Source organism: Strix uralensis, chromosome 7 (genome assembly GCF_047716275.1).
Source record: "Strix uralensis isolate ZFMK-TIS-50842 chromosome 7, bStrUra1, whole genome shotgun sequence".
Lineage (NCBI taxonomy): Eukaryota > Metazoa > Chordata > Aves > Strigiformes > Strigidae > Strix > Strix uralensis.
The window spans coordinates 38,012,501-38,040,383 of record NC_133978.1 but is presented as its reverse complement, the minus strand read 5'-3'; the positions used below and the strand labels follow the sequence as shown (position 1 = coordinate 38,040,383).

General features: G+C 41.2%; 2 protein-coding genes across 3 annotated transcripts; both read right to left on the bottom strand.

The window, feature by feature from the left end:
• Window positions 1-11,047: 11,047 nt before the first annotated feature.
• On the bottom strand, window positions 11,048-24,493 carry BUB3 (BUB3 mitotic checkpoint protein). 2 transcript variants are annotated; one of them, XM_074875487.1, is made up of 9 exons: window positions 24,410-24,493; window positions 23,924-24,088; window positions 21,543-21,737; window positions 20,343-20,412; window positions 18,815-18,966; window positions 15,587-15,745; window positions 13,981-14,158; window positions 13,420-13,636; window positions 11,048-11,405 (listed from the first exon to the last, which is right to left on the bottom strand). In XM_074875487.1, the coding sequence occupies exons 2-9, from the start codon at window positions 23,930-23,932 to the stop codon at window positions 11,396-11,398; spliced, it is 990 nt and encodes a 329-aa protein (XP_074731588.1). In that variant the 5' UTR covers window positions 23,933-24,088; window positions 24,410-24,493; the 3' UTR covers window positions 11,048-11,395. The 2 variants fall into 2 exon arrangements, with proteins under 2 accessions (XP_074731588.1, XP_074731589.1); XM_074875488.1 differs by lacking the exon at window positions 11,048-11,405 and having other exon boundaries at window positions 13,416-13,636.
• A 997-nt stretch (window positions 24,494-25,490) lies between these two features.
• HMX2 (H6 family homeobox 2) lies at window positions 25,491-27,526 on the bottom strand. The gene is made up of 2 exons (XM_074874057.1): window positions 27,250-27,526; window positions 25,491-26,581 (listed from the first exon to the last, which is right to left on the bottom strand). Exons 1-2 carry the CDS (start codon window positions 27,524-27,526, stop codon window positions 26,034-26,036), a joined length of 825 nt encoding a protein of 274 aa, XP_074730158.1. The 3' UTR covers window positions 25,491-26,033.
• Window positions 27,527-27,883: the final 357 nt, after the last annotated feature.

Sequence of the window (27,883 nt, the reverse complement as noted above, 5' to 3'; positions counted from 1 at the left end):
GGACAAGCCTTCCCAACTGACCACAAAAATATCTCTTCCAGAGAGCAAGTGAGAAGTCACACAAGGCTTTGGTAACAAACGTCATCTTCCTTTCTCCCGTTCCCTCTCCAGCCACCCCTGCTAGACAATAAGGTTTTCCCCCATACAACCGGATTTGGATTTTATTTCATTTCCTCCTGCAAGGTGAGTGCAGAGAGTAGATGCATCCTGCACGTATGGCCAGGAGTAATGTTTGTTGTAAAGGTGTTAGAAAGTTATAAAAATGCTGGGTCTGGCTGCTATATAATAATTTCAGCCTGTAGCTTTCATAGGGCTTTGCAGAGGAGATGGCTGTCATTAACACCATTATTGATGGACACTGATGTGGAGAAGGTAAAGTGACTTGCCCAAAGTCCACCCACAAACCAGATACTCCCAGAACCCAGGTTTTGCTCATTGCCAGGCATCAAAAGCTGTAAATCCTATCTCAAGCCACAGCGGAGAAAATAAATTAATTAGCAGAAACACTGTGACCAACAGACCTCACGCTTCATGTAAGTTTCTTGCACAAACAGGTGTTATTTTACAACGCTTCAAAAACTAGAAACAGAGGAGCCTAGGTGGCTTCCTCATTTAGACTAAAAACCTTGCTTTTAAATAGCTTAAAGCAGGTGAGATAGATCCATCCCTATTTCTATAAGAATTAGACAACTAAATGTTTTTTTTTAAATGGCAATTCAACTCTTAATGGAGAGAACTCCCTTATACAAGTTTATTCTCAGATGCTATCCCATTCATAATTTTTACAGTATTTTGAATTTAAAAACAAAAAAGCAGACAAGAGTCACCTTATCAGAATAACAGGAAGAAAATTACACTGACAAAAGGTAGGAAATTCAAAGTAATTAAAATTACTGTTGATTCTATTTTTACTGAAGTTAAATGCTGCATTATTGTTGTTAGCTTCATGTATCCTACAGCTTTTCATTCATTCCAATACCCCAAATGTTATTCAGATGTAAGAAATTTAGAGAGAACAACCATTCAGAATTGAAAACAAAAAGCCCCCAGCATTTAATATTACAACATGCATAAAAATAAATTTAATTAGTCACCAAGGTGGGAGGAAGCGTTACTAAAACTTTATAAAGATAATTACTTGATATAAAAAGCAACTAACAAGACCATTCTGCATTGGTTATTATCCAGAAAAAAAATTAAACCTATGTTGCTGCTTCAATACCATCTAATACTAGGAATTGGCAGAAAAACATCTATTCTATGAATAATAGCTCAACAGTCCCAAAGGACTTCAATACATGAATAAGAAAAAAAAAAAAAATCTCAAGCCTTTCCAAAATGGTGCTAATGCTCCACTGAAACTTAATTTTATAATTTACTGGCAGTCAAGATGGCAGGAAATAAAATAATTTGCTATATATTCTGCACAACAAACCCCCTGCTTTTCCTGGGAAGGGTAATTATCCCTAAAAAAAAAAAAAAAAGAAGAAAAAATACGACATCTCATATTAAGCTAAAGTCTCATCAAGAAGAGAAAGAGTGCCTCATTACATGTAATTACCAGGGAATTAGAAACATCATTTAACTAAATGAGCGAATAATGCTCAGGATATTGAAGAAACTTGCCTGCACTTCTGCAGAGCACTCTAAGTCCCATTACAAAAATTGCACCTCTTTAATGGAATAATTTTAGGCCTTGTCTGCCTTGCTTTAAAAATAAAGAGCCTCAGAGAGGCAGAAAGAGGCTGAAACTACCATAAACAACTGTTGAAAAGAGCTGCAGAGTAGGAGTAGTCTCTACTGGATACCATGATTTAAAATGACTCATAATCTAACATAATCATGAAAATTAAACCTAAGGACTTGGGTGGGAGGATGGGAGAGAGGGAGGGAAACGAATTACCCTTTTTAATTGTACTTACTCAAGACTACAATGTATTTATAATTATACATTATAGATAACGGGTGAAAGATTCTAGGTTAAAGGTAAATCTTATACAGAGGGATGAAAGACTGCTGCATTAGAAGCCAACTCAAAAAAAAAAAATAAGCATACCTGCTGATAGACTTACTGCTCTGCAATGCAATTTTTTTTAATAGTAAAGAGTTACTAGGGGAATTAATAATGGCCATGATAATGCATTACATGCAAATGACATAAACCACAATTTCTAGTTTAGGAATACTATATCTGCCTGTAAAGGTGATTCTGATGCCGTAGTAGCAAATAAAATCTGGAAAACATTATTTGCCACCATTTTGACACAGAGGTTGATCCTGTGCCAAGAGAAACAAGGTTTTCCTCACTGATTTTAGCCAGAGGAATTATCTCCAAGCCTTATAGCAAGTCACTAAATTGAAAAGATCACCCCTGAGTTCAAAAGGTTTTGGTCAGGATTTGAATCCTGGTTCCACATCACTCGGTGGGGAACTAAATAACTGAAGTGACACTATGACAAAGTCCCACCAAAGTTGATGCACAGGAAAAGCATCACTTTTTTTAAATAAAACATCCTTAGGGAAATGAAAAATATAGAGAAGTAAAGCAAGAAATAAGGGGACATATATAATGCATCACCTGAAACATGTACGCTTCATCTATTAACATTTTCATCCTTCATTTCCTTCTCTCCACAAAAAAACAACCCTCACCATAGAGATTCTAGGCAAGCAAGGGTGGCTTTTTCTTTACTGTAAACAGTTCCACAGCAGAACAAGATGTCAGCATAACAAATACTGAAATAAGAGGAAGAAAAAGGAACTATAGCCCCAAAATGTTGAATCTGGACATCTCTGCTGGGTAAAGCAGGATATCAGAAAATTGACGATTTTTGCTGCTTTCGAGATCATAAACATTTCAGACTGCTCACATAGGCTTGGTTTGCAATCAGAACAGCAAAAAAACTGTTTGTTTGGGGGCGTTTTTGATTTAGTTTGGGATTTAGATGATGATTTAGAAGACAGTCCAGAAAATGGCTTGTGAAAATGGTAGAGTTTTATTTAATATCCAGTACGTCTGCCACTTAGAAGTTACATTTGAATTATTTCTGAATGTAGGAAGAGAGGCTTAATGAAACATTAAATATTTAAACAAAAAATTGTCAGTGACATGAGGAGGGAGGGTAAACAGAATTATCTGGAAACCAGTGAAATTTCCAGAAGGTGAAAGAAGATAACCACTCACAACAAGAGAGAAGAAATTGGTTAGTAAGCAGCGTGTAAGGTTATTCGCTGCTGAAACAAAAGCACGGGTGGGATCACGTGTCTTTGGAGTGGTGCAGCTTGTAGGAAGCTCCTGATGCTGGAAGAGGCACGTGAGGAGCTGCTCTAACCAGCCCCCTTACTCTCCCTCACAGCTCGGCGGGCCTAAACCCTGGTGCAACGTTCCCACATACTTGAGATATGTGCCGTTATCTTCTGCCCCCAGAGATGAAGTGACCACGCAGCGGTTTCTCTTTGGGTGAAAGTCATGAAGAGGCTTTTCAGGTTCAGCCTAAACCAGCAGCACCTGAAATTTCAGTTGCTATTTAAACGTCACAAAGAACAAAGCACTGGTGAACACAGCCCTGAAGCACATGACGGGTGTTTGAGACATGGGCGTTACACTCACAGATGGGAATAAAAAGGGTGGGTTGTGTCCTTTTGAACCTACGTGATCCAACTGTAACCTGCAGCAGCTGAATTCTGACACTGCCAAAGGCCCTGCAACCTCAGCTACTGTTTACAGAAAAGCCAGGTTTTTATCCTGTATTTGGACACTTGCAATCAACTGCCAAAATAGGTTTCATCCTAGGCTGGACAGATGAAGATATTGTATATCATGGATAGTTCAGCGAAAGGCATTATTCTTACAGAGTAATTGAAGAAGGGTACTGGAGGGTCTTAACCTTAATTGATTTTTTTTTTTATTCCAGTTCCCTAAGGAAATGAGATTCGTGCAATGAAATTGTCTGTGTCTGTCTGCCCGTCCCCTTCTCCTCTCATTCCCCCTAATAACTTTGGAACTGATTGACCAATTACAACTGACTTTGACAGAGGAAGGAGGTCTCAAAGATATCAAATTCCTGTATCCCTCATGAAAGCAGGCAGCCAAGCAGAGGAGACAGCCTTTAATAATGTGCCCAGGAAGGACGGGCCAGGAAATCTACCTGGGAAAAGTTTCCTCTTGATTGTGGAAGAGTTTAAGTCTACACTTGATTTCTCAGAAGGAACAACCACAAAACCCAACTATGTAGAAAATCAGACCTTGTTCTGTGACTCACTGAATTACTTGTTCACTATCTAGATAAATTCTGGTTTTGTACGGACAATCTCAAGACCAATACAAGAAAGAAGACACATGTGGAGACCAGGAAAGAAATATGACTTTGATTTGCAGCCTCCATATTGATATCCACCACCATCAAAAAAATATATATATATAATTCCAAAAATTTCCTTCCCCACCCCATCCTTAAAAATCTCACTTCTAACCCCATTATCTGCCTAATTAAATTTTGGATGTATAAAACTGTTAGACCCATCTTTCGTGAGACTGTACGCTTTAATCGCAATTACATGCTGCATATTTCATGATATATATCTTTTGCGTATAATTAGGAATAAAAAATGTAATCCCAAAAAGATGTTTAATAATTTAAATCCTGAGGATTTGATTAAAAGCATTCGAGGATTGCAGATGACAGGAAAAGAACAGTGACTCCATTATAACCAAGGGAAAAATTCAAGGATTTAAGCACTTCTTTTATTTTTCAAACCAAGCGCTATGATCTTAAAAACAAAGATTTTGAACAGAACAGATAGATGCATTTCCCCAGATATATTCCTGGTATTTAATTGATGGTATAGGACCGAGGTTTTTGCACAAAAGGCCAGATGTTTCGTCTGAAAAGTTTTTCTATTTCTCACAATGTTTCCCTCCACAATCTCATTAGCAAAAATTAATGTACTCTTGACAGAAACAGGGCACTTATCTTACCACTCAGGCATCATCACCTTTTGGTGATCGTGTGTTTGCAGGTCACTAAATAAAGCCTTCGCACGGAGAATCAAACGATCTCAACATAAAATATATAGGTGGAAGAGAAAAAGCCAAAGTCATGTTCTCAAAACATGTAGTTTGCAAATACCAGAGCTATTTATACTATCTTATTACAGTCTGTGTCACCAGTTGACAAGTTTAAATGATGCAGAGGATGGTATGGATTATCACCAGCAAGTAAAAAATTAAAAACAGTGACTTTACATATAAAAGCAAACGTCAAAGAACAGGCTATGTGCTGTCACGGGACTGGGAACAGGGAGGCCTCTCCCACTTACAAATACCCAACGTGTTTGCTTCCAGGGAAAATGTACCTGCAGCTTCTCAACAGCTTTGTAGCAACAGACGAGCATCCTACAACGCACAGAGCTGCACATGTAGCACTGCAGCAATCGACTCCCCAGCAGAACATGAAATGTCTGTGTGGGACAAGAAAACCAATTCATCAATAAGAGACATCAGAAACTGAGGGTGTGGAACATGGTAAATAAAATCTATATATATTCTTGATGCCTCCACTCTTTTGTCTGTTGTACAGGCTACAGTTGTGCAAATATTTTTTTTTTTGAGCTTTACAAAGCGGGTAACAAATTCTGCACTTATTAGTCTTTGATTTGCAGGGCCTGAATTATACATTTTTTTCTGCCTAGATAATACTATGTAGAAACATGATGGCACATTTTGTTATTATTTTTAAAAGCACAACCTCTAAAAATGCTTGCTCTTTCTACTTTTATCCTGTTACATCTATCCTTCACTATAGTAGTAAAGTCAATCTTTGCATTCTATTGGAATGTCTTTGTGCCATTTAGCAGTACTATATACCAACACACTAGTGTATACTGTATCACCATATAGGAAAAATTTGCATTTAAGAAGATTCATCTAAGGATCTTAACCCTCCTCTAACAATTTGGTCTCATTTACCTTTACACGGAAGCACTGTTTGTTTGATTGACGAAAAAATTACATCACAGGAATAAAAAAGATTAACTCAACTCCCTACTGTAAGTCTACAGCAGAGACAAAAAATTAAACCAATTACATGAGCTAGGAATCAAGAAATCTGTTCAAATCCTGCCTTTGCTCTGTGACAAGGAAATCCGCTTCCTTATTCTGTGCCTTTGTTGACATCTGTGGAATGAGAATATTTCTTCTCTCTCAACCTTTGGCTGTCTTATCTATTTAGGGAACAAATTCTCAAGCCAGAATCATTTCTTACAATGCATCTGTGCAGCGCTGAGAATAAGGCAATTGTTGTCTTTGCTGCATTGTTGTCACTGCAGAACAGCAGTGGTTTGCAGAAAACAAGCGAGGAAAAGCAACCCTTGTTTATTTTCATTTAATTATTAGGAACTCTTCGGCATAAGTGAATATATTATTGCTTTGGTTTTACTTGATGCTACCTTGCTCTGGTTTTACCAAAAGAGAATATAGGGGGGTTGTGTAAGTGGGGAATTGATTAAAATATACAACTACATGCTACGCTGGTACAAGCATTGTTTAGTGCCAGCTAATAGTGAAGCCACCCGCAAGCCCAAACTACAATTATTGTAAGACTGATGTAAACGAAATATTTATCTAGCCAATAAGAATCAGGTACTCTGCTTTATTAACCTTATACAAATTCAGAAATGCCTACAGAATGAATACATACATTGAATTTAAGAAGTAGGATGGTCTTGTTTAACGGGACAGCTCTGCAGAGCTTGCTCCCAGGCAGGGCACGCTGACAGGGTAAACTGGTAGGCATGGGCCGATTCAAAGCTGAAACGAGTTTGTCCTTTAATGGTGGTGTGGGCCATGGAGGAAAATAAAAGCCTGTTTAAGAATTTTAAAGTTTTAGATAATAGGAATCCCAGCCTCAGTTACAAAGAATACTAGTTTGCTGTAACGGGAGCAATACCAGGTGAAGGAATGATCAGAGACAAATTTAGTGGTGTAACAACCGCAGGTGCAATCAGTACTAACTTATCTTTCCTGCCCAAAGACAGAACCAGTTAAACCCACACCATTCCTGGCAGGTGCTTGTCTAACCTGTGCTTGAGAAATTCCACAGATGGAGACACTGCAGTTTCCCCAGGCCATTTATTCCTGAGCTTAACCATCCTTACAAAGTTTTTCCTAATGTCTACACTAATCTCTACTGCAATTTAGGCTCATTATGCCTCCTCCCAGTCCCAGTGGACATGGAGAACAGTTTATTCCCTTCCACTTTGCAGGTAATCACAGGAGACTCTGAAGACCTATTACATCCCCCATGTTGCTATCACGTGTTAGCACATTTGTATCTTTTCATGCTATAGGAAAATGCATGATATAGTCAAAGTGCCACACACAGAGCCTTACGAAATAAGACATATTTCACAAGAAGTGCCTTTAGCATATTAGTTATAAGAATATCTGGGCGAGTCCTGTATTTGACTTTTCATTTCTAAATTCTACATATCTAAATGTATTACAAAGTATCACTTAAATACTATTTTGAACAAAGAAGCCTGACACATTTCAGAGCAAATGTCACATTGCTGGAGGACTAGAAGTTGTATCAGTTGCATATTGACTAAAAAATTACTAGCGTTGTGGTTATGATTATACTAAACAACATAAAAGCAGCTAATGGTGTAATCACCAGAACAGATGTCTGCTAGTCAGAAGAAATAGGTTCTGCTCCAGACCACTAATACCAATCACTGACAGTGGATGTGTCATTTAGGCCAACATTTGCACGAGTATCCAATAGTAGAAACACCCAGCTTTTGGGCCGCTATCTTAAGAGGTGCACCAGCTGAATTACTGCTGAACTTAAGTGACTGCACGGCTCCAGCTACAAAAAATCCTTAATTTTCAAGGCAGTAAAAACTATTGGACACTTATAAAAGTGTGAGACAGACTCACGGAGCTAGCGATACCTGCACAGCTTTGTAAAGGTCATTCTCAACAGCATCACTGAAGTCTCTGTGTTCGGGGCTCAGAGCAGGGACTGGTTTTGCTTGGGAAAACGCCCATCTAAAGGACACACTTTTTAAATATATAATTACAGCAGCAGCACAAAACAGCACATCTGAAATGGGGCAGAGCTCCAAACCTGTATGTCGTAACCATACACTGATTACCTTGAAGTGCTGGCCAACAGGAAAAAGTACACTCACCATCATGCTTTTGTAACATTCAGGGCACAGATGCCACTTGGCTTCTAATACCACAGTGTTATGAGCCTCTTGTGAGAGACAACCCGTGATATTTTTTCCTGCAAGCAGTCAACGGTGATTGATGATTCTATTAGAATGACGGCTATGACTCCATGTTTTCTGTACAGCCCTCAACACTGTCCAAAAAGCAATGACTTAAGGAGCTTTTTTAGATCTCAATTCCTCTGATCAAGAGTCAGTATATCCTCTTTGTTCAGCTGCTTGTTAGATAGAGTCAGAAAAGGCTTGTTTCATGATTTCTCCAGCTTATGAACTTCTGCCTTGACCTGCATTTCTAGAAGAAAGCTAACGAAAGGAAGATTAATCTTGTAAAAGAAATATTCATATTCCAACTGCACATATTTGTATCTAACATACAGACACAGCTGTAGCCCTGACCAACTAACATTTCCCTTTCTCCTCCATTATGCCCAATTTTCTCACTATTTTTTACCGACTCGTTTGGTTCAAGCATTTATATAAAACACCAACATACCACAAGGAATTTTCCCACCATTTTGAGGCCAAAATAGAACTAGTAAGTCCAATCCATTTCCTTCAACACATCTTGGGCTACCTTTGTCCACTGAAGCATGCAGATCTCAGTACATCAAGCACTAACAGGTATTTTTTGCCCCTGATACTTACCAAAATTTGCACAGGTGGCATCATTTCCAGGTTATGTTGTGTGTCTACTTTGTTAACCAGTTTGGAACTCCCCTAATTCTTTGTTTTTCCCTACATTCTCTAGCTCTTATTTCACTTTGTTCCCCACAGTTTTACCCCTGTGACTCCCCGCTCCATCCTCTCTCCATTTCACACAGTCCTTTCTCCACATCATCCATAAGCCACCTTTTCATTAGTGTCAGCCTATTTCTGCTTTCACACGTTATTTATTTGGACCCATCCTCACTTTAGGTCTCACTTCTCCACCAGCAGGGTAACTATTGTGCTTTCAGGCAACAACAGCTTATTTGTGGGCTCAATCTTCTATTTTATAATATTGTAACCTCTCAGCTGAGAAGAGATGGAGGCACAGCAGATACTGTGTGTTTGCTCTGCAAATATATGTGTATTTACACCTGCACACACACACACATTGTGGTACGAGATCCTGGAACATTTGACAGTGTGCTTAACACAAAGCGTGCCGTTTCAGCCTAGTTATCCCCCAAATTAGGGATTTTGCTTACTATCTCTTTGCTAGTCATTCTCACAGAAACCTCTGGTTCCCAGGGTTAGGCCCCAGAGCCTACGTATCAATGTATTCGTCAAAAATAATAAAAAGCCCAAACACCAGTATGTCATCACTTCCTAAGCTGACATCAAAAATTCAACCTTTGCCCAATATCGGTCATGTACCCTCAATGCAAAAAAGCCAGTTAAAACTGGAAGAAATAGGGATGGGGCACGTCTATCAGAACAGAGCCTGGATGCTACTGCAGTGAGGGCATTATTCATATTTCATTTAGGAAGATATTTTTTTCAAATCTATCAAAACCAGTTTATATTATCGAAGAATCCATATCTAGCTCATGACAAACTGTAAAATATTCCATGTACAACTCATTTACTATGTCCACCTGGTAACAGCTGAAGCTTGTTAGCTTTCTGCACACACGGAGCCCAGCTTCCTCTCCATCACCACCTTCTTTGGAACGATTGGTTACTATTTCTGTTGTCAGCAAGTTTGTTTTCTTAAAGGTAACGAAGTACTCCCACTGGCTACACAGATAAAACTCAGAAGAAGGTGGAAGAATGAATCCAATCACCACTCCAAAATACCCACACCCTAATCATCTTTGATAAGCCTCATAGTTTTGTTCTGTCCCTCCTTACTATTCACTACAAAGTAAATAATTAAGTATTAAGTGAATACTTAAGTACTTCCCAAACACCTCATACAAGCTACTACATCAGCAGTTTTGACTGTTCTGCAAGCAGAGTTGGATGAGATAGCACCACCAATAAAAGCTACTCAAAAAGCATTTATATTTATTTCCACAAACCAGTCAGGAATGCGCAATACAATATATTCCTTTCAGCAGATGGATTTGCAGGTTTAGTCTCTTGAGCAAATCTATGTTCCCATTTAGAAAAAACACACACACAGCGTCTAAGTTGTTTTTCTAATACTACTTTCCAAAGAAATGTTTAATTTGTCCAAGCTCAAGTATCTTCTCACACCCACCCCCCACTCCAAAATTCTCAAGAGGCTGACACAAAATTTGAGTACAGATTAGACTTCTTACCAACTGGCAATAAGGTAAACAAGACATTTGGAAAACAGCATATTTTCATGGGTTTTTGTGGCCAGAATGACATTTCCACTCTGGGGAAACTCCTCTTTCCTGCATTTCCACTTGTGTTCCTCCATAAACCCTGGGTGACCAGGTCAGAGCTGCATACTTGGAACAGACCACTCAGCTCTAGGCTGAAACTCTGCATTTTCTCCCCTCTACCCTCAATTCTTCCCAAGCATCATTAATTTTAGGCTTTTATGCAGTATGTGCAAAAAACCAAAGTACCACATGTTCAAGTTCTTTCCTCCAGAAACAGTTAACGATTCTTCAGTAACAATCAAGTCACTGAGATAAACCTAATACAACTTTAGGCCTTCCAGCCCTGTGAAAACATTGCCTGGAGAGCCAAGGTCCCCAGGTAATGAAGAGATTCCCAGTTCAGCTCATTGGAAAAAAGACAGATGGTTCAGAGATTTCCCATCAGGAAGATCTAGAACTCAAGAATTCTTGCAACTTAAAAGTTTTCATCTTAACATTTGTTTCACAAACAGTAAAGGCTGTTACACAACATATTTGTTTTCAAAAAACCTGTGGGTATTTATTGAACAATTATGAGACCACTGGAAGTTTTCATAATTAGATACTACAAAATGTCATAAGCTTTTATAAAGGTATATGCAAAGTTTTCTACAGGACTGAACTGATTTAGCTACAGACAGCAGACAAAGAAAACAGTTTCACTAACATTATAAGCAGGCAAGTAATGACAGATTAAGACATACTACAAACAAATATTTCTTAGTTAAAAACATCAGTACAAAGATTGTTCTTCTCACTTCTATTGTTTTAGTTTAGTCTTGTTAGGAACAGGTGGGCACCTCTTGCACAGAAGTAGTATCACCAGAAGTCTAAGCAGACCTCTAAGTAGACCTGAAATAAATAAACTGTATTTCAGCAAGCAATATTTAATCATAAACAGGTAAAACATTCAACATTCTATAAAAACAGAAATGTGTAGAAAGGCTGCTTTCACTTGTATCAAGATGCAATATATAATAATGTAATGATCAAAAAGCTGATCTTACCAAATTTTTTATGTAATATGACACCATCTTGATGCATTTAAGAATGCATTGTGCAGAAATGCTAAGTGATTCAAATTAATATGCAAAAAGATCACTATGAAACAACTTAAGTCTTTTATCCTAAGTAACTTATTTTTAGAATAAACCAGAGATGACTCACCCTACTGTAACATTAAAATATACACATCATTCTTAGTGCCCTAAGGTTGGCACAAGCAACTTGTAAATGTCAGAAAAGCATATAAACCTTGTTAATGTTTTCAGAAATTCATTTAAAGATAGAAACAGGTCCAAAAAGATGCCTGTCTAAATGCATTGCAATTACGTTACAATTATTTTCCAAATACACAGATATGCTCTGTTTTTTCTCAGCTCATTACTGACTCAAACAATTTGCCCTTCTGGGATCAATTGTTTGCTAATAAATAATTGTTTACAGTCACAAAATGATATTAAGGAGTATTCTTATTAGTTTTCCTTCTACAGCCTAATAAGATTCAAAACTAGCTGATTCCCAAGAGTCTAACCTTAACCTTGCTGTGTTTAACAGCCCAGGAAATGATGAACCATCTGTTTCAGAAAATAATGGAGGGCGAAGAGGAAATATTGTTTAATTGTAGATTAACCTCCTCATACAGCAGAATGAAGCATCTACAGAATTAGCAACCATAACTAGCCATGAACAAAAATAACTGAAAGCAGCTCTTACTATTACAAGACAATAGCAGCAAGTATTCTTTTACCACCTTTTTTTTTTTTAAACCCTCCCAAATGTATATAACAAGTACAACTTGATTTTGAAAAAAAGTTTGAATTATCATCTGATTTTTTTTTTTTTTTTAACTTGAGAGCACCCCAGAAATATATACTGAAATAGTTCTGATTTTTCCAGGAGTACCAAAATTATTGTAAAACAAACATCTCCAAGTGAGAGATGGTGTATTTATTCTTCTGTAACTTCCACCTCACATCTCCACAGCGATAAAATGGCTGCTCTGAATCAATATACAAGTCACTAAGCAGGGGGCCAGTACTTGAGGTTTTAAACTCAAGAACTTTTATTCACTTATGTGTCTAATTTACATAACCACTTAGATACTAAATAACGGAGACAACTAGATAAAGTCTAAGACAGTTTGAGTACTAGAAAAAAAACAGCCATGACAAACCACAGGAATTTGAAAATAAAAACAACTGGTCCTGTGCTAGCATAATAAAGAGTAGCGCAATTCTGCACTGTGATGGCAATTTTTCTATGTAACATTCATGTCAGAGCCAGCTTAACAGAAATCTTTTACCTCAATCCATCAGTTTGCCCCATTTTGACAGCAACAATGATAGAAAAGTGTGTTATCAGGGGGCTGCAGCAAACTCCAATACGCGGGAACTGAGAAAGCTTTTCCTCGATTTTACACAACCTTCCTAGAGCGGTGTCTAGATTCACTTCTGACTGTGACAGTTGGGTGTATACTCAGTGTGGAAAGATTTCATTAATTCTAAGTTTTAAATATCCAAACACAGTAACATTTACTCAAATAAATTTTTCTTGAATTCTTCACTTAATTCTTGAAGCAATGAGCTAGCAATAAGTCCACAGCTTCATATAATAGCACCTATTCAAAAAGGATAAGAGTTTGACATTCTTCTCCTACTAAACAACTAGGCACAATTTTATCCATCAGACGTCTATCAACCTACGGATATTGAAAGCTTGGGCAAACAAGATAAAATCAAAACCAACCCTACTGTCAAGCTGCACTATCTACTGGCATCAATAATGCTATTCATGAATTTAGGAAAATTAATAAATCTTGGGATGAATGCTCAGAAAGTCTCAAATACAGGTGAAGCATACTCACTTAGGTTTTGTTTCTGCATCTGTCACTTGGCGAATATAGATACCATCTTCAGGATGTTCAATGTCATCCATTTCATACATATATGAAGAAGCTATTGCAAGGGTAGTTCCATCATTGCTGAAGGCAAGTGATGCTATGCTTGTGGGATACCGATGGAACTGACACAGACGCTTTTTATTAAATGGATCCCAAATATTTACAAATCCATCAGAACCTCCTGAAAATTAATTTTTAAAAACTGATTGTAAATTATATTGGAGAGAAGAGCAAGACTGAAAAGATACAGCAAAGAGAAAAAGCTACCTGGAGTTACTTTGTCAGTAAAAACACAGGATTATACTGAGTTGCATAATTCAGTAAAGAGCACAATAACTATTTCCCAAAATCCCCATTAAAGCAATTAACTCTCACTGCATGAAATAATTTAAAAACCCTGCTCGTTGCAAGAAATACAATTTAAAAGCTTAAAAAGTAAGTACATATGAAGTAAAGGCTGACCTGTTTAAATGAAAACTAAAGGGACTGATGCAAATGTTACAAAAACACGAGTATCCACTCTACCTGTAGCAAACGTGTTGTGGACATTATGGAAAGAAATAGCATTAACTGGATAAATCTGCTCAATGTTGTTTTCCTTCAAACGGTGACATTTGAACGCGTATTTCTTCTTCTGGATTTCTGGACTTGGATCCAAATATTCCACCGCAACACGACCTTCAATAGAACTTAAAACATAACCCTACCAAAAAAATTTGGAGATATGCATTTTAGAAGTTCACAACTGGAGAAGAGATTGCAATACAATTTCTCTTATACCCCTCTGAACTCAAATAAAAAACATAAAGAGTCTTAAATTGTGTACAACCAGAATTGTTTGTTACCACAGATCCACGGCATCATCAATAAAATCTGTTTCTAAGAAAATAGTAATGCAGGAAAAAACTTTCCGAGAGAGATTCTCATTGCACCATGGTTTTAAGCTGACAGTGAGAGTTTTAATTACCCCTGCAGGTCCAAATACGAGTTGATTTTGGGGAAAAAAATGTTAAGAGTAAAGAACCCCTTGTATTTGCCCACCTATCCCCCAGAGCCTAAATATGTGAAATATTAGAGATACTCACAGGACTATTCAGTTTCAGAATTACATTAAAATTAGTTCAGAGCTTTATACTAGCAACTAAATGCTCAAGTAGAAATAGTATTTTCAGTGAAACTTGATTATAAGTGGTGCCCACTTATCCAGTTAATTACAGTCCTGACTTAGAGCAATCTGAGATGCTTTTATTATAACTTCTGAGTTAAGCCCATAATAGATCTTTTCAGAAATAGGATTGTAATGATATCTAGCTATAGCAAGGTTCTTTAAAATCCATAATACAATACTATCTGGAAGATCAGCTTGTTTTACTATAACTAGAACTGAAAATGGACAAAGTGTTCATGTCAGTTCAAGAACAAGTAACTAGGTCTCGCAATTCCTGTACTATCGCTACATAAACGGGAAAATTCCCTCCCAAATTAGTTTGTCAGAAAAAGCTAATCTTCTTGCTTTACTAGTGTATCTGAAATACCACAGATACACTACGTTAACCTACGTGGAACAGCTGTATAATCATCTAAATTGTACAATTCCTCCTAGATAATGGATCATGGGTTCTTGAGTGCATGACACGGACTCAGAGTTTAAAAAAAGAAAAATATATAAATGACATTCATCTAGTTCTAATCCTGTCCCTGTTCACAGTCTATTGAAGAACCCAGGGCTAAAATGCATAAAGGCTGCTGAGCAACCACCAATTCTGTCTTCCTCTTCTACTGCAACTTGGCGGGGGCAGGTTTGTTTTGGTTTTTAATTACATGTCAGCATTGTGATGCATTAAATAGGATACTTCAAAAAAAGGAGACAAAACTGAGGAAAAAAATGAAAACATAATACGCTGGTAAGTCAGTGGCAAACATTTCTAAGCTGCACTATTAAAAAGAATTAACCCGGAACAAGAAGCCTCAACACCATTTCCCCACCGGCCCCCGGCCCGAGTTTGATTACGGAACTTCAAAGGCTGGAAGTTTTTTTAAAATGAAAGATGCAGAAAACTTGAAAAATAAACCACCATTTTCCATTAAAGAATATTCAACAGAAAAGATAATTACTGCATGGTTCCCATACCTGTTTATTTGGAAATGCTCTGATACAGCGGGTCTGGTATTTCAGACTGGATTCTCTTCGCTGCTGAACATAACCCATGTTCCGCAAATCCCACACCAGCACTCTCCGACCCGCTGTCCCCACAATTAGTCTATCTCCAGACACAGAAAGCGTATAGACCTTTAAAAAAAAAAAATAGAACATTAGCCTGGATATCCATTGTTCTTTGTACAAAATAGAAGGTCAGCAAGACACAATAACAAAACAGGCAACAGCTACAATAGTCTGTAGCTATAGAATTCCCTTTAGCTTTAATTTATAACTCAAATTTAGTATAAACAGCAGTAGTGTGCAGATAGTTAGTGATGACACTGATGTAGCATTTCAAAAGCTCACCCTTAATTCTGTACCCTAGCACACAGCTGAAAAAAAATCAAGCCTAGCACAGTCCCATACTACATCTGATGTAGGGAAAAAAAAAAAATTACTTATGCATATGCAGTTGTGAAATTCTAAATTTCAAGCACATTTTCTCAGTTCCTAGTCTCCAGATCTCAGTGATATCTAAATAATCTTCCACACGCGAGATTTCTTCCTTTTGCTGGTATTACCCATGCTCTAAACGCTACGCATGTACAGAGGTATTTACACATAATTCAAAGGGGAAATCAGTATTATTCAAGTTTTCCTCAAAAATCATTTCAGGCATTAAATTTATTGGACATTTCAAGGCAAGAGGAAAAGTAACAGGGAGGGGAAATAGCATGGATATTGGAATTCATCTTTGCTTGGTAGGCATAGCTTGCATTCCCCACTATCAATTCATGATCCTGCAGTTTAGGCCTTCAATGCCATGTTACACATTTTCTTCTCGGTTTTCCTCTATCTGGTAATCATGTGTTTTTCTTTTTAAACAGAATACTTCAAGCTGAGCTTTATGTTAATAAATGGAAATAAATTACCAAGAAATCATTACAAAAAACAGTACTTCGTGTACTTTAACAGAACTAAGTGAAATTGAAGGAAGCAATATGCTTGGCATCATTAAAAGGGACTGTGGCTTGGAATTCCAACTCTACTCTAAAAATTGGCTGAGGTTCTAATCTTTGTTTATCAAATTTCTCATTAAAATATCCACCACATAAATCGTTCTGTTTGCAACTATTACCATTATTAATCTGGAAATATGTTAAAAAAGAAAAAAGGTTCAGTCAAAGACTGTGCTATCAAATGAATTACAAGTTGTGGATACACACGCAAGATGGAATGCAGCTGATTATAGCTGTCCCGTCACGGAGCTGCTAACAACAGCAAACCGTAAGAATGAGCTTTTTCAAAAGTGATATAATGCAGCTAAATACTTAGGAAACAGATATCGTATAAACCTCAGATCAAGAATCAAAAGTGTCAGAGATCTGGTATCCTGCCAGAAGGATTCAATTTACTTTTGGCACGTGCTTGTACGATTTCACTCAAGCACCCAGTTTCACTTTCTGGTTCTCTGGTAAAGCCCAATAAAGCTATTTGGTTCTGGTAAAACTGCACCGAAATAGCAGACAAAACAACTTTCCTCTTCATTTGCTATGAACATTTCTGAAGAAGTTACGCTTACAAAAAGTTCATTTCTAATAAAAAAACTAAGCAGACAGGTGTGTATGTGTGTGCATATATATACACACACACACAAAAAACTTCCTTTAACCAATTCACATGCATTCAGCATGCATTGTTGCTCTAAAATGTGATTATTGAACTTCCCTCTTAAGACAGAGGTCTAATGATGGGAAGTGTCTTAAATGTTCACATAGGAGTTGCCTAAAATTTCTGATTATCCCAACTGCCAAATCCCGCTTACATATAAAAAGGGCAAGAAAACTTTGAGCTAACAGCAGTTACACACCTTAACAAGACCGTTTTTCATATTTCCCTTCATTATTGATGTAAAAATTGATCCAACAATATTAACAAATATTATATAAAATGTGTTTGTATACACGTATGGAAACAAAGGTGTAAAGAACATTAAATATCTTAAATCTTCTTTACAAACTGATGTCACACCTGTATAGTAAGTATTCTTTCTACACCACACAATCATAAATCAAATGAAACCATTGTCATGCAGTTGAGTAGGTGTACACATTTATCAAAGACAGTATTAAAAAAATGACATAATGAACCTTGCTGAACCAATAAGCAGCTTGATTCACTGTGGCTGTCCATTATATGATATTCTGTCAGCAATTTATCACAGTTCTTTACATGCTACATACAACTATAAATCAAAACTAGAAATAATGCAATTACTTTATTCCGAACAAAGGTCTTCCCAGAAGTAGATTCAGCTATGTAGTAACAAAAGTAACAGCTATTTAGATGCAATAGGGAACGTAATGATGGCTCATAATTATGACTTGACAATATGATGTGACAGAGCTAAATGAAATTTAGAACAGATACAGGCAAAAAAAACATTAATATGTAAAATTATCCTGCAACCCAGCCTGTTTTTAGGAGTCTATAAAAAAACAGAAATTACTGTTCTATAATTCTTTCAGTGACACAACTGTAAGCAGTATAAAGATTAACACACCATATAACCATTAGAAAAAGCTTAAGACATTCCATTGTATATTATTTCTCTTGGTCTCTCATTAGCACAGAGGATTTTAGTATTAGGAGAATGTCTGAATTTACTAGGCATTAGTACAATGACAGGTAAATTACAATACAAGCAATTCTGTTCAATCTTTTCATACAAATGAAAAAACAAAGTATTATTTCAGGCAACGTAAATGGCCTCTTGCTATATCTCTATGCACATTTCAAAACAATCAGACTTTATGACTGCCAGGATCCAATATATCTAAAATCTTAACGTTTAAGGAAATCAATAGCACATATTAAAATTAAGCCAAGGACTATTAACAATTGGGTGAATTTCACATGCTGTTTTTGTTAGGTTTTCCTTCGTCAAGTTTGTTTTAAATTATAAGAATTTGGTCCACCACAAGTTCTAAGAATTAAGTTATGCTCTCCTACTGATGAAAGCTCAAAGCCTTAACCTAAAATCATAATATATTCCAAATATCAGTATTTTGAAACACAATATTTTCACAGCTTAAAAACTATTAAACATAACTTTTCAAAGTCAATTCAGTTCAAGACAGTGTCCTGGATGGTGATGTTTAACCAGTCACTGGATGTATTATTTAACATATCACCTGGAATACAGCATCCAGCACATACCTTTTCAGGTTGAGAGAAAGTTCCTGCATTACACGGAGTTCTGGGATCCCACAGTTTAACTGTTTGATCCCAGCTTCCAGTCACCATGACATTCACTTCTGGGCAATACTCAACACACCTGATCGGAGCATCATGAGCACCAACAAGGTTTTCTGTAAGAAAATACAATCTCTTTAACTTTACTGGCTCTACAAACAGTCAAAACGTGCTGAATAGAGTCTAAAAAAAGGACACACTACTGCAGTACAAACACTATTTTCTGATATTCCCTGTACTGATGTGCCAGGAGTCCCTTTAAGGACAGTTCAGTCTTCAGAAGCATCACTTTTAAATTTAACAATCCTGATCTTTTCAAAACTTATGTCTCCTGAGATTATGAAAGGAAGTTAAGAATTTTAGGCAGCCACAGAGAGATCTTCAGAGGTATTAAGAAGTGTTCAGCATCACCACCTTTGATGCAGGCACTAATACAGAACGCGACTTGTATATATTAACATTACATATCCAGCTTGTATCTATTAACATTATGACAAAATGAATTCATATTACATATTAATAAAAAGTATTAACAAACACTTTTAGGAAGTCCTCTTTAACAGAATTATTTGACATTTTCATAACATTACTATGCACACAAGTTTGTCGAGCCTTGGCTATTGGCTGGTTCTAGTGACCACCTTTGTCTCAGGCTGAGATTCATTTTTCTCTAACACATATACAAACACACAAAAAAGTTAGACAAACTAGCTCTATGTTTTGCACCAGTGAGGCACTGGAACTGTTCCTTTCGAGCAACGTTTTGTTAGAAAAAAAAAAGTAGTATAAGGTCATGAAGTTTGACAAAGCAAAAGCTTTATATACATTCTGCCATACATGTGAAAGATCAGTCTAAATATGCTTAAACCACAAACCTTTGAAAAATAGCATGCTCAGTTTAAGTTCATCTTAGCTAATTCCCCCTAATTGAGACACAGTAGCCTATTGCAGAGCAGGATTATCATCAGAAATCCAATTCAAGGCATGCTACAAGCAGCTACCAAGCTTTCTGGCAAACTGCCAAATGCTTCCCTGCTTTTAGGTGGCACTTATTAGGGCCACTAGTTATTCTGCTAAAGGCACACACGATGTGAACCTCCGTCAGCGTGATGAGTATATAGCTATTCCCTTTCCTCCCATTTTCACCTTAAAATAATAAAAATGAAATACACATGTAAAATACATCAATGAATATTCATCACATGAAAAGTTTAAACCCTCAGTCCAGCAGCAACAGATTCTGCCCTTCTGTTAAAGATGTTATAGCACAATCTTAATTACACAGTAATTGAATCATTAGTGCCTCGGTGATCAGAAAGGGCTGCACAGCAAAGGAGCCTGCTGAGCACTGACAACTTAAATCAACAGAGGCTACTACTTAAAGCAAATATCCCCCTTCTAAAAAACTTGAAAGATATTCTGCTCACGTAAGTATATAAATCTGAAGTTTAGGCCAGTTGTTGAGACCACTTACAGAATTCAACCTGCTTACCTTGGTCCGTGTTTAGATCGTGCATTTTCAATTGCTGATCTAATCCTCCACTCCAGGCATGGGTAGGATCCTACAAAGCAAAAAATTTCACGTTATGACATGCATTAAGTTTCTCTGGCTGCTATACATTTAACCTTCTAGGCTTGTAACACAGGACTTGCTTTCAAGAGTTTGGGGAAGATGGGAATTAAGACACAAGGCTCAAGATCTGGCCCAGATCTAAACAGGCAGATGACAGAAGCTTTGCAAAATGTTTAAGAAAAGCGCTTTGAGCAATATGATTTTTGTTTAATTTAAAAGTAAAACTAAAAAGAACAAAAGCAGTCAGAGGCTATATCAAATCAATTCTATAACAGCAAAACACATAACGCTTACTTTTAAATGACTGCCAACTTAAGCCAGTTACACTTAATTGAAGCGTATTCCCTCTAAAATTAATTTGGAAACTAGAAACTATTTGAGAAGTTGTGTGTTGACCCACAGTATGGTACCAGCTATGTGACAAAACACTCAGTGAAAAAAGCAAAAGCAGAATTAAAAATTTAAACTGATCTTTAAAACATTCAGTAAAACATCGACATCAAGTCACTGGAGGACATGCCAGAATACAGTGCAAAAAAAAGCAGCTAATTGAAACCTTCTATTTAAAAAAAAAGTAAAACAAAAAAGTGGCACCAATAAACTTAAAACTATTCATATTTCAAATCAATTGCATTAGAAAAACAAAAATCAAGTATCTGGTAAATGGCTCACTTGGAACACTGGAACAATGCCGTGTTTCCAAAACAACCCAGTATGAGAAGGTTAAAAAGAAAAGAATAATTGGCTATGGGCACTTATTGTGAATAATGACTTCTGGCTGTATACTACCAGTACGACTCTTTGTAAGAAAGACACACACAATTTACCGTACCATTGCAGAAACAGAACAAACCAGCTCAAATTACTTTTGCCTACCACTTCTATCAGAAGTAAATTACTTGCGTGCCCTCACCCTTCACAGGAAATACTGATATTCAGGATTAGAACAGTGTTCGTTAAAAGAAGAATCATTGGCAGAAGCTTTCTTTTTTTTTTTTAAACCTAGAATTCAGGTGGATTTCACTATCCCTTTAATTTCATTGACTGATAATTTCTAATGTACCTTGGGCACTATATGTCTATAAAATAATAATTACAAAAAACACCTCACACGCTTACATAAAAAGCACAGTCAAGGACAGCTCCTGAATGTTGATATTTGAGTCTCATGGTGTTGGCAGGAACATCATAGAGCCGGACAGTTGTGTCCCAGGATGAAACAAGCAGAAACTGAGATGTATTTGGACTAAACTTTACTGATGAAATACCATCATCTGGAGTTTGATTTAGTTTGAATTCGTTTGATCCCGTCATCTGAAAAGACAATAACACACAGATACAATTTTAGTTAATAACAAGAACATAAGTGTAGCAAGTTAGCTAGTTATCTGAGCCATCTTAAAGGTAGCTTAAAGTAGACCTGAGAAGTTTAATAGTTTATGCAGAAAAAGTTCAGATTTCTGACAAACTCTCTAAAATACTAATCGCTGTCCAAAACGTCCATAAATTCCTCCCCCTACAGAGAGCTTTTACATTTAAATATCAAATATAACATGGAATAATAATAAACTTTTTGTACTGTTTATTATTATTATTATTGATATTATCTATAAGCTTGGGTATTGTTACTTACAAATGTATTTTTGCCCACTCTGTGTGTGGCTGTATTTTTAAAAGTATTTATAAATTACTGTGAGCACCAAGAAGTTACTTTAAAAAACACAAACAAGCAGAAAGGAATCCGATTTGAAAACTCCAACAAAAAGTGTTGATTTGTTCCTGATTTGGTATGACTGTCATACTTCTGAGAATTGCAGCTGGATCATCTTTTAAACAGTTTCAGGCTCTCTGAAAGTTTCCAATCCTTAGGCTTCCATAAGCGCTATAAAATATTTCCAATGAAACAGTTTTAAGATTTTTTTTCCCTCTTAAGAGTCTAAAGAAAGTCAGGTAAGAAAGGAAAGTTATGCTCTGTGGGGTACTGAAATGTAAAGCAAACATGTAAGTGTGACATGGCTAGAAAAAAAAAAAATCAACAATTCAATGACAGATCAATGACTCTGAAGGCGACTGCAGCACTCACTTCACAGGCCTAGTTAGTTGTATATACAAAAATTCAAAGAAAGAGAGCAGAGGCTATGAACAGCAAATTTCAGCTGGGAAAACAGTGCAGACCTAACAAACACTCTGCAAGAAGAAACTCTTTGTTACATGTACACCAATAAAACCATCAAAACTTCAGAAAGCCTTAGCAGCACATTTCCTTTATGCTAAAGGGACAGAGAAATAAATTAGCATAGATTTTCTATAATACTATCACTCCTGAATTTGTATGTACAACTGCAGAGGTAAGATTCGACCTCTGAAAATAAATCAAGAGAGAATGAGTACATGAACTAGAACAAGGTTCAAGTTTAGTGCACAATTATTCTAGTTCAACACTTGTCAGTAACTAAATCATCAAGTTGTGTAACAATGTGAGCACTGCACATTCTTACACTAGAAAAAATTCTTAAGTGGGAGCTTTGGTAGGTATTCTGCAATACATCCTTCAAAAAAACAACCTACTATGCAAATACAAAGTGCTATTTCTGCTATTTAAACACGAAGTGGAGAAAAAACCTTTTAATAGTAAATTAAGCCATCTTCACCCCCTTTTTCAGCTCTGCTTTGGGCATACTTAGGCAAAAGACAGATAGGCTTGAGAATCTGCTAACACATATTTCTATGGGAATACTAGACAGAATTCAGCAGCACCTCCATCACATTTCAAACAATGAAATGTACCTCAGTGAGTATTTCAGGGGGATGTACAGAGACAGAAAATCTAAAGGAATTCAGAACAACTATGAAAATTAGACCAGACATGCTAATTGCCTTGTCTACTCATGGCAGAAAAACAGCACACGTGAGGGTTTGAGGTGCCTGGTACACCAGTTACTAACCAGCCCAAAAGTAATTAACAAGCAGCACTCCAGGAAGAAAAGTTACTTACATCAGAAACCTAGAAGGATCTCCTAAAGCTATTTTTAATCCAGAAAAACATAGAAAATATCAGAATTCAAATATATACTTCCCTTCACATATGTCACCAAAAAAAAAAAACAACCACGCAGAGCTCTGCACATTTTCACAAATGCAACTGCTTCACAACCGGCATTGCCAAACAACGGTAATTGTCGTGCCCACCTCAAACCACAAATTCCAGGTAAAATGTTCAAGCACCACAAGAGATAACTCATAAAGAAGACATTACAGGGAAGATGCATGCTGTTGAAACTGCAGTGCGACTTAACTACAGGGTGCACCTTTGCAATTCCATCACTCCCAAAAGCTCACCGTTACTGAACGGATAAATCGGGGCTTTTATAGATCCCCTTAACAGAGCACGCTCTATCACTTAGGTAGCCGGTAAGCGCTTCGCCAACAAAGCAGGCCGCTTTGCTGGAAGCGTCAGGACGGCCGGTCTGCATTTTTCGTTCAGAAGACATTAACAGTACCGTTTTCATAGTGCACGAGTTCTTCTCGCTGCTCCACGCAACGCCAAGGAAAAACCTTCTTCCCGCAGCGGCGGCGGATTATGGAAGCCCCGAGGCGCCAGAGGCACGGTCGTTCTCGCAGTCCAGTCCCGGAGGAGCACGTCGGGATGAGGGAGATGCTGCCGGCTGCGGCGGGAAGGGAAAACAGTGAGAGAAGGGTCCGAGAACCGCGGGAGGGCCGAGGCTCCAGCACCCACGGCCCCGCCGGGGAAGGGACGCGAAACGGGGGGGCGCCCCGGTGAAGCGGCGGGAAAGGCCGCGGCGCCCGACGCGGCTGAGGGGAGACGGCCGCCAGCCGGAGACGGCCGCCAGCCCGAGGCGCCCGCTCGCGCCGAGGCGCTGCCCCGCCACGCAGGCCCAGCCGCACTACGGAGGCCTCCGCAGCCCCCTCCCCCGAGCCCCGGCGGGGAGCCCGGCCCGGCCCGGCCCGGCCCGGCCCGGCCTCACCTCCGCGCTCCGCCCGCGCCTCACGGCCTTGCCGACAACCGCCGCCACCGCCGCCCGTCCGCGCGCGCACGCGCACCACCCCTCGCCCCGCCCCCTCACGCCGCGCCGCCTCGCTATTGGCCGGTTCGAAAAGGCGGAACGGTGCGTCCCGGCGTACCCCGCGCGCCCACCACCCCCGGCGTGATGCCGCAGGGCATGCCGGGATGTGGAGTCCGCCGGCCCCGGCGAGGCTGCGGGGACGCGGCGGAGGGCGGGGGGGGAGCGGCCTCTCCCCGTCGCTCCCGTTATCGTCAGCGGCTGCTAACGGGGGTTCCCGGGTGGGGGTGGCGTCGCGGCCCCCCGGGGGAGCTACACGGGTCCCAGCCAAGCCGTAGCGCCAGGCCCGTGTCGCGGGAGTAGGCACGGCTACTGCTGGGCGTTCGTAGCGTTAACGGGCAAACCCGAAATACGAATTATTCCCCCTAAAAAAAGAGTCCGAAAGGCGGTGTCCCAGCCGGCAGCGGGGCTGAGCTCACCCCGGCCTGCCGCTATCGCCGGGCAAGGGCAGCACTGGGCTGAAAACCGGGGTCTCCGTGTTAACGTAACCGGCTGTGAGGCGCTGGGGGAGCCTTTTCCTTCCCACACACTGAAAATCACCTTATTTACCCCTTCGCATCTTTTATTTCTCTCTCTTTTTTTTTTTTTTTTTCGTTACTCCGTGACGGCACCCTCGTTATTCCCGCTGTAAACATCCCCCCGCGCTCGGTACCAGCGGTCCCCCCGGAGCCGGTTGTCGCTGTTTAAATACCACTTGCTGCGGGATTTACTTTTTTTTGTCTGTGAACGATCGACTCCGTCCTCAGTAGGGAGGCACCCGTGGGTGCCCCGGGGCGGGGAGAGGAGCCGCCGAGCGCCGGGGTGGGTCACCGGGAGCTGCGAGCCCGCTGCCTGTCACCGCGGCTTTTAGCAAAATACGCCGCAAACCAGAAAAACGGGCCCCGTTTCCGAAACCGCTTCTGAACGTTTGAGAAAAGCCCTTCTTCATCTTCCAGCCAAGCGCAGGGGACCGAGCCCCCGCCGGTCCCGCGGGACCACGGGCAGGCCCGCCTGGGATTCCCTGCAGGAAACGAGATAACGAGCAGGAGGCAGGAAAAAAAAGAACAACAAAAAAAAATTCTCGGTGTTACATCTCGTTTTCGTTCTCCCGTGTATCGGTCCCAGGCTCTTCCCGCAGCGGCGGCTCCCCACCATGCCCCGCCCGGCTGCGGGGCACCCCCCGGTCCCGGGGTACCCCTCCGGGCAGGGACCCGGGACCACGCGATCGAGCTGGCAAATTTACAAACGAGGCTTAAAACGGTTTATTTTCTTTCTTTCTTTCTTTAAAAATATTTACAGATCTGAAATAACGCTTTTTTTATTTTTTTTTTTTTTCAAGTGGCAGGATAGCAGGAGGGGACGGCGGGGGGGGGTGGGGGTGTCCCCGGCGCCCCGGGCTCTCCGTTTGCCCGTCCTTCCCATCAGTCTCGTTCCTCTGTCCCCGCCGCGGAGGCGGGCCGAGATCCCGCACGGAGCCCCCGCGGCGGCCCCGCTCCCGGTCCCGGTCCCGGCCCCGACGGGGCGGCCGCGGGGAGGGGAGTGCGGCAGCTCAGTAGTCGATCTTGTTGTAGAGGTTGTAGAGCGGTAAGGCCGAGAGGTTGCTGCCGGGGTAGTAGAGAGGGGCAGGGAAGGCGATGGACCGGGGCACCGGCACTCGGAGGAGGGAATTGTCTCTGAACACCAGCGGCATCCCCACCAGAGTCTGCGCCGAGGCGTGGGCCATGTTGGCCGCCTCCAGCTCGGCCGAGAGCTGCCGTTTCCACTTGTTCCTGCGGTTTTGGAACCAGGTTTTCACCTGGGTCTCGGTGAGCTGCAGGCTGGAGGCCAGGCAGGCCCGCTCCGAGCTGCTCAGGTACCGCTTCATGTCGAAGGTGGATTCCAGCTGATAGACCTGGCTGCGGCTGAACACCGTGCGCGTCTTCTTCTTGGCGGCCCCGGCCTGCCGGTCCCCGCCGTCGCGCTGCCGGTCCCCGCAGGAGGGCGAGGGTGGTCCCAGCGGCTTCTCCTTCTCCTCTTTACAGTCCTGCTGGGGGGGCGAGAGGAAAGGCCCCCGCTCCCCGCTGCCCGCCGCCGCCGCTCCGCTCCCCTTGGCGCTGCCTGTAACAGAGGGACAGAGCGGGGGTCGCACGGCGACCGGCACCCCCGACGGCCGAACCCCCCCTCCCGCCACTGCCCCGGTTGGGGGAAGCACCGAGGCGAACCCCCGGGCAAGCACCCGCCGCCTCAACCACAACCGACGCCGGGAGAAGCCATCCCCTTCTGGGCTGTCCCTGTCCCTCCATCCACGGACGGACAGACGGACATGTGCATGTCTCGGTGAAGGCAGCCGAGTGCCACGCTAGGGGTGCTTCCCTTTCCAAGCCGGCAGATTTTGCTTTAGAGCATCGCATTTCACAGACCGTTTAGTCAGAATTCAGGCTAAAAAATAAACAGCTTTCTTCCCCTTGCTGTAAATAAGCAGAATCTAAGAAAACGAGCGTTATCCCTCGCGTCGCGCCCCTTCGGGAGAATCAACCCCGGGTGGGGTGGGAAGGGGGGGAAAAAAAAAAAAAACAACCAAACAAGTCACCCTGGTTTTGACCAAGACCCTTCCTCCCCCCGTCAGCCACGGACGGCGCAAATACGCTGCGCCCCGAAAGCAGGCGGGGGTGCCACACGCCCCCCCCCCCCCCCCCGGCGGGGGCCGGGCCGGGCCCGAGCCCTCCGCGGCCCTTCCCGGCGGGCCCCGTCCGCCCCGTCCAGTCCGGTCCTGTCCCGGTACTCACCGAGACAGGTGAAGGTGAGGGGTTGGTGTTTGTGGCACGGTTCGGCGGAGCCCCGAGCTTCGGGGCAAAAGCAGCCGCGGTGCTTCCAGCTCTCCTCCGGTTCCTCGTCCTCCGAGGAGAGGGAGAGGGTCCGGCCGCGGGCGGGCCAGGCTGCCGCCCTGCCGCCGGCCTCCCGGGGGGGCTCAGTGCTGCCGCTGCCCAGGATGGACTGGATGGTGAAACTGGAGATGGGAGCAGCCGCCGGACAGCACTTGCTCGGGTCTTCTTTGCTGCTCATCCTGGGTTCATAAGAAAGCAGAGGAGGGAAGCTCTCGCTTTAGAGGCGCTCGGGGGGCCGGGGTGTGCGGGAGGAGGGGGGCAGGGAGCCTGCGGTCAGCCGGCGGGGGGTTTGTTTTGGGGGGTGTTTTCGGCGTGTCGCTGCCGGCTCTCCCCACGCCTGCCCAGGCGGACTGCATGCTCCTTCCCCCGCGTCCCTATTGATCTGCGGGCGGCGGGCGGCGGGGCTTCATTTGCATGGAGGTGGCCTCCGCCGCGCCAATCACGGCGGCGGCGGCCACGGAAAGTTTGGAAACCCGCGGGCTCCGGGGAGGATGGGGAGAGAGAGGGGGGGGCCGGCCGCCGCCGTTGGCAGGCA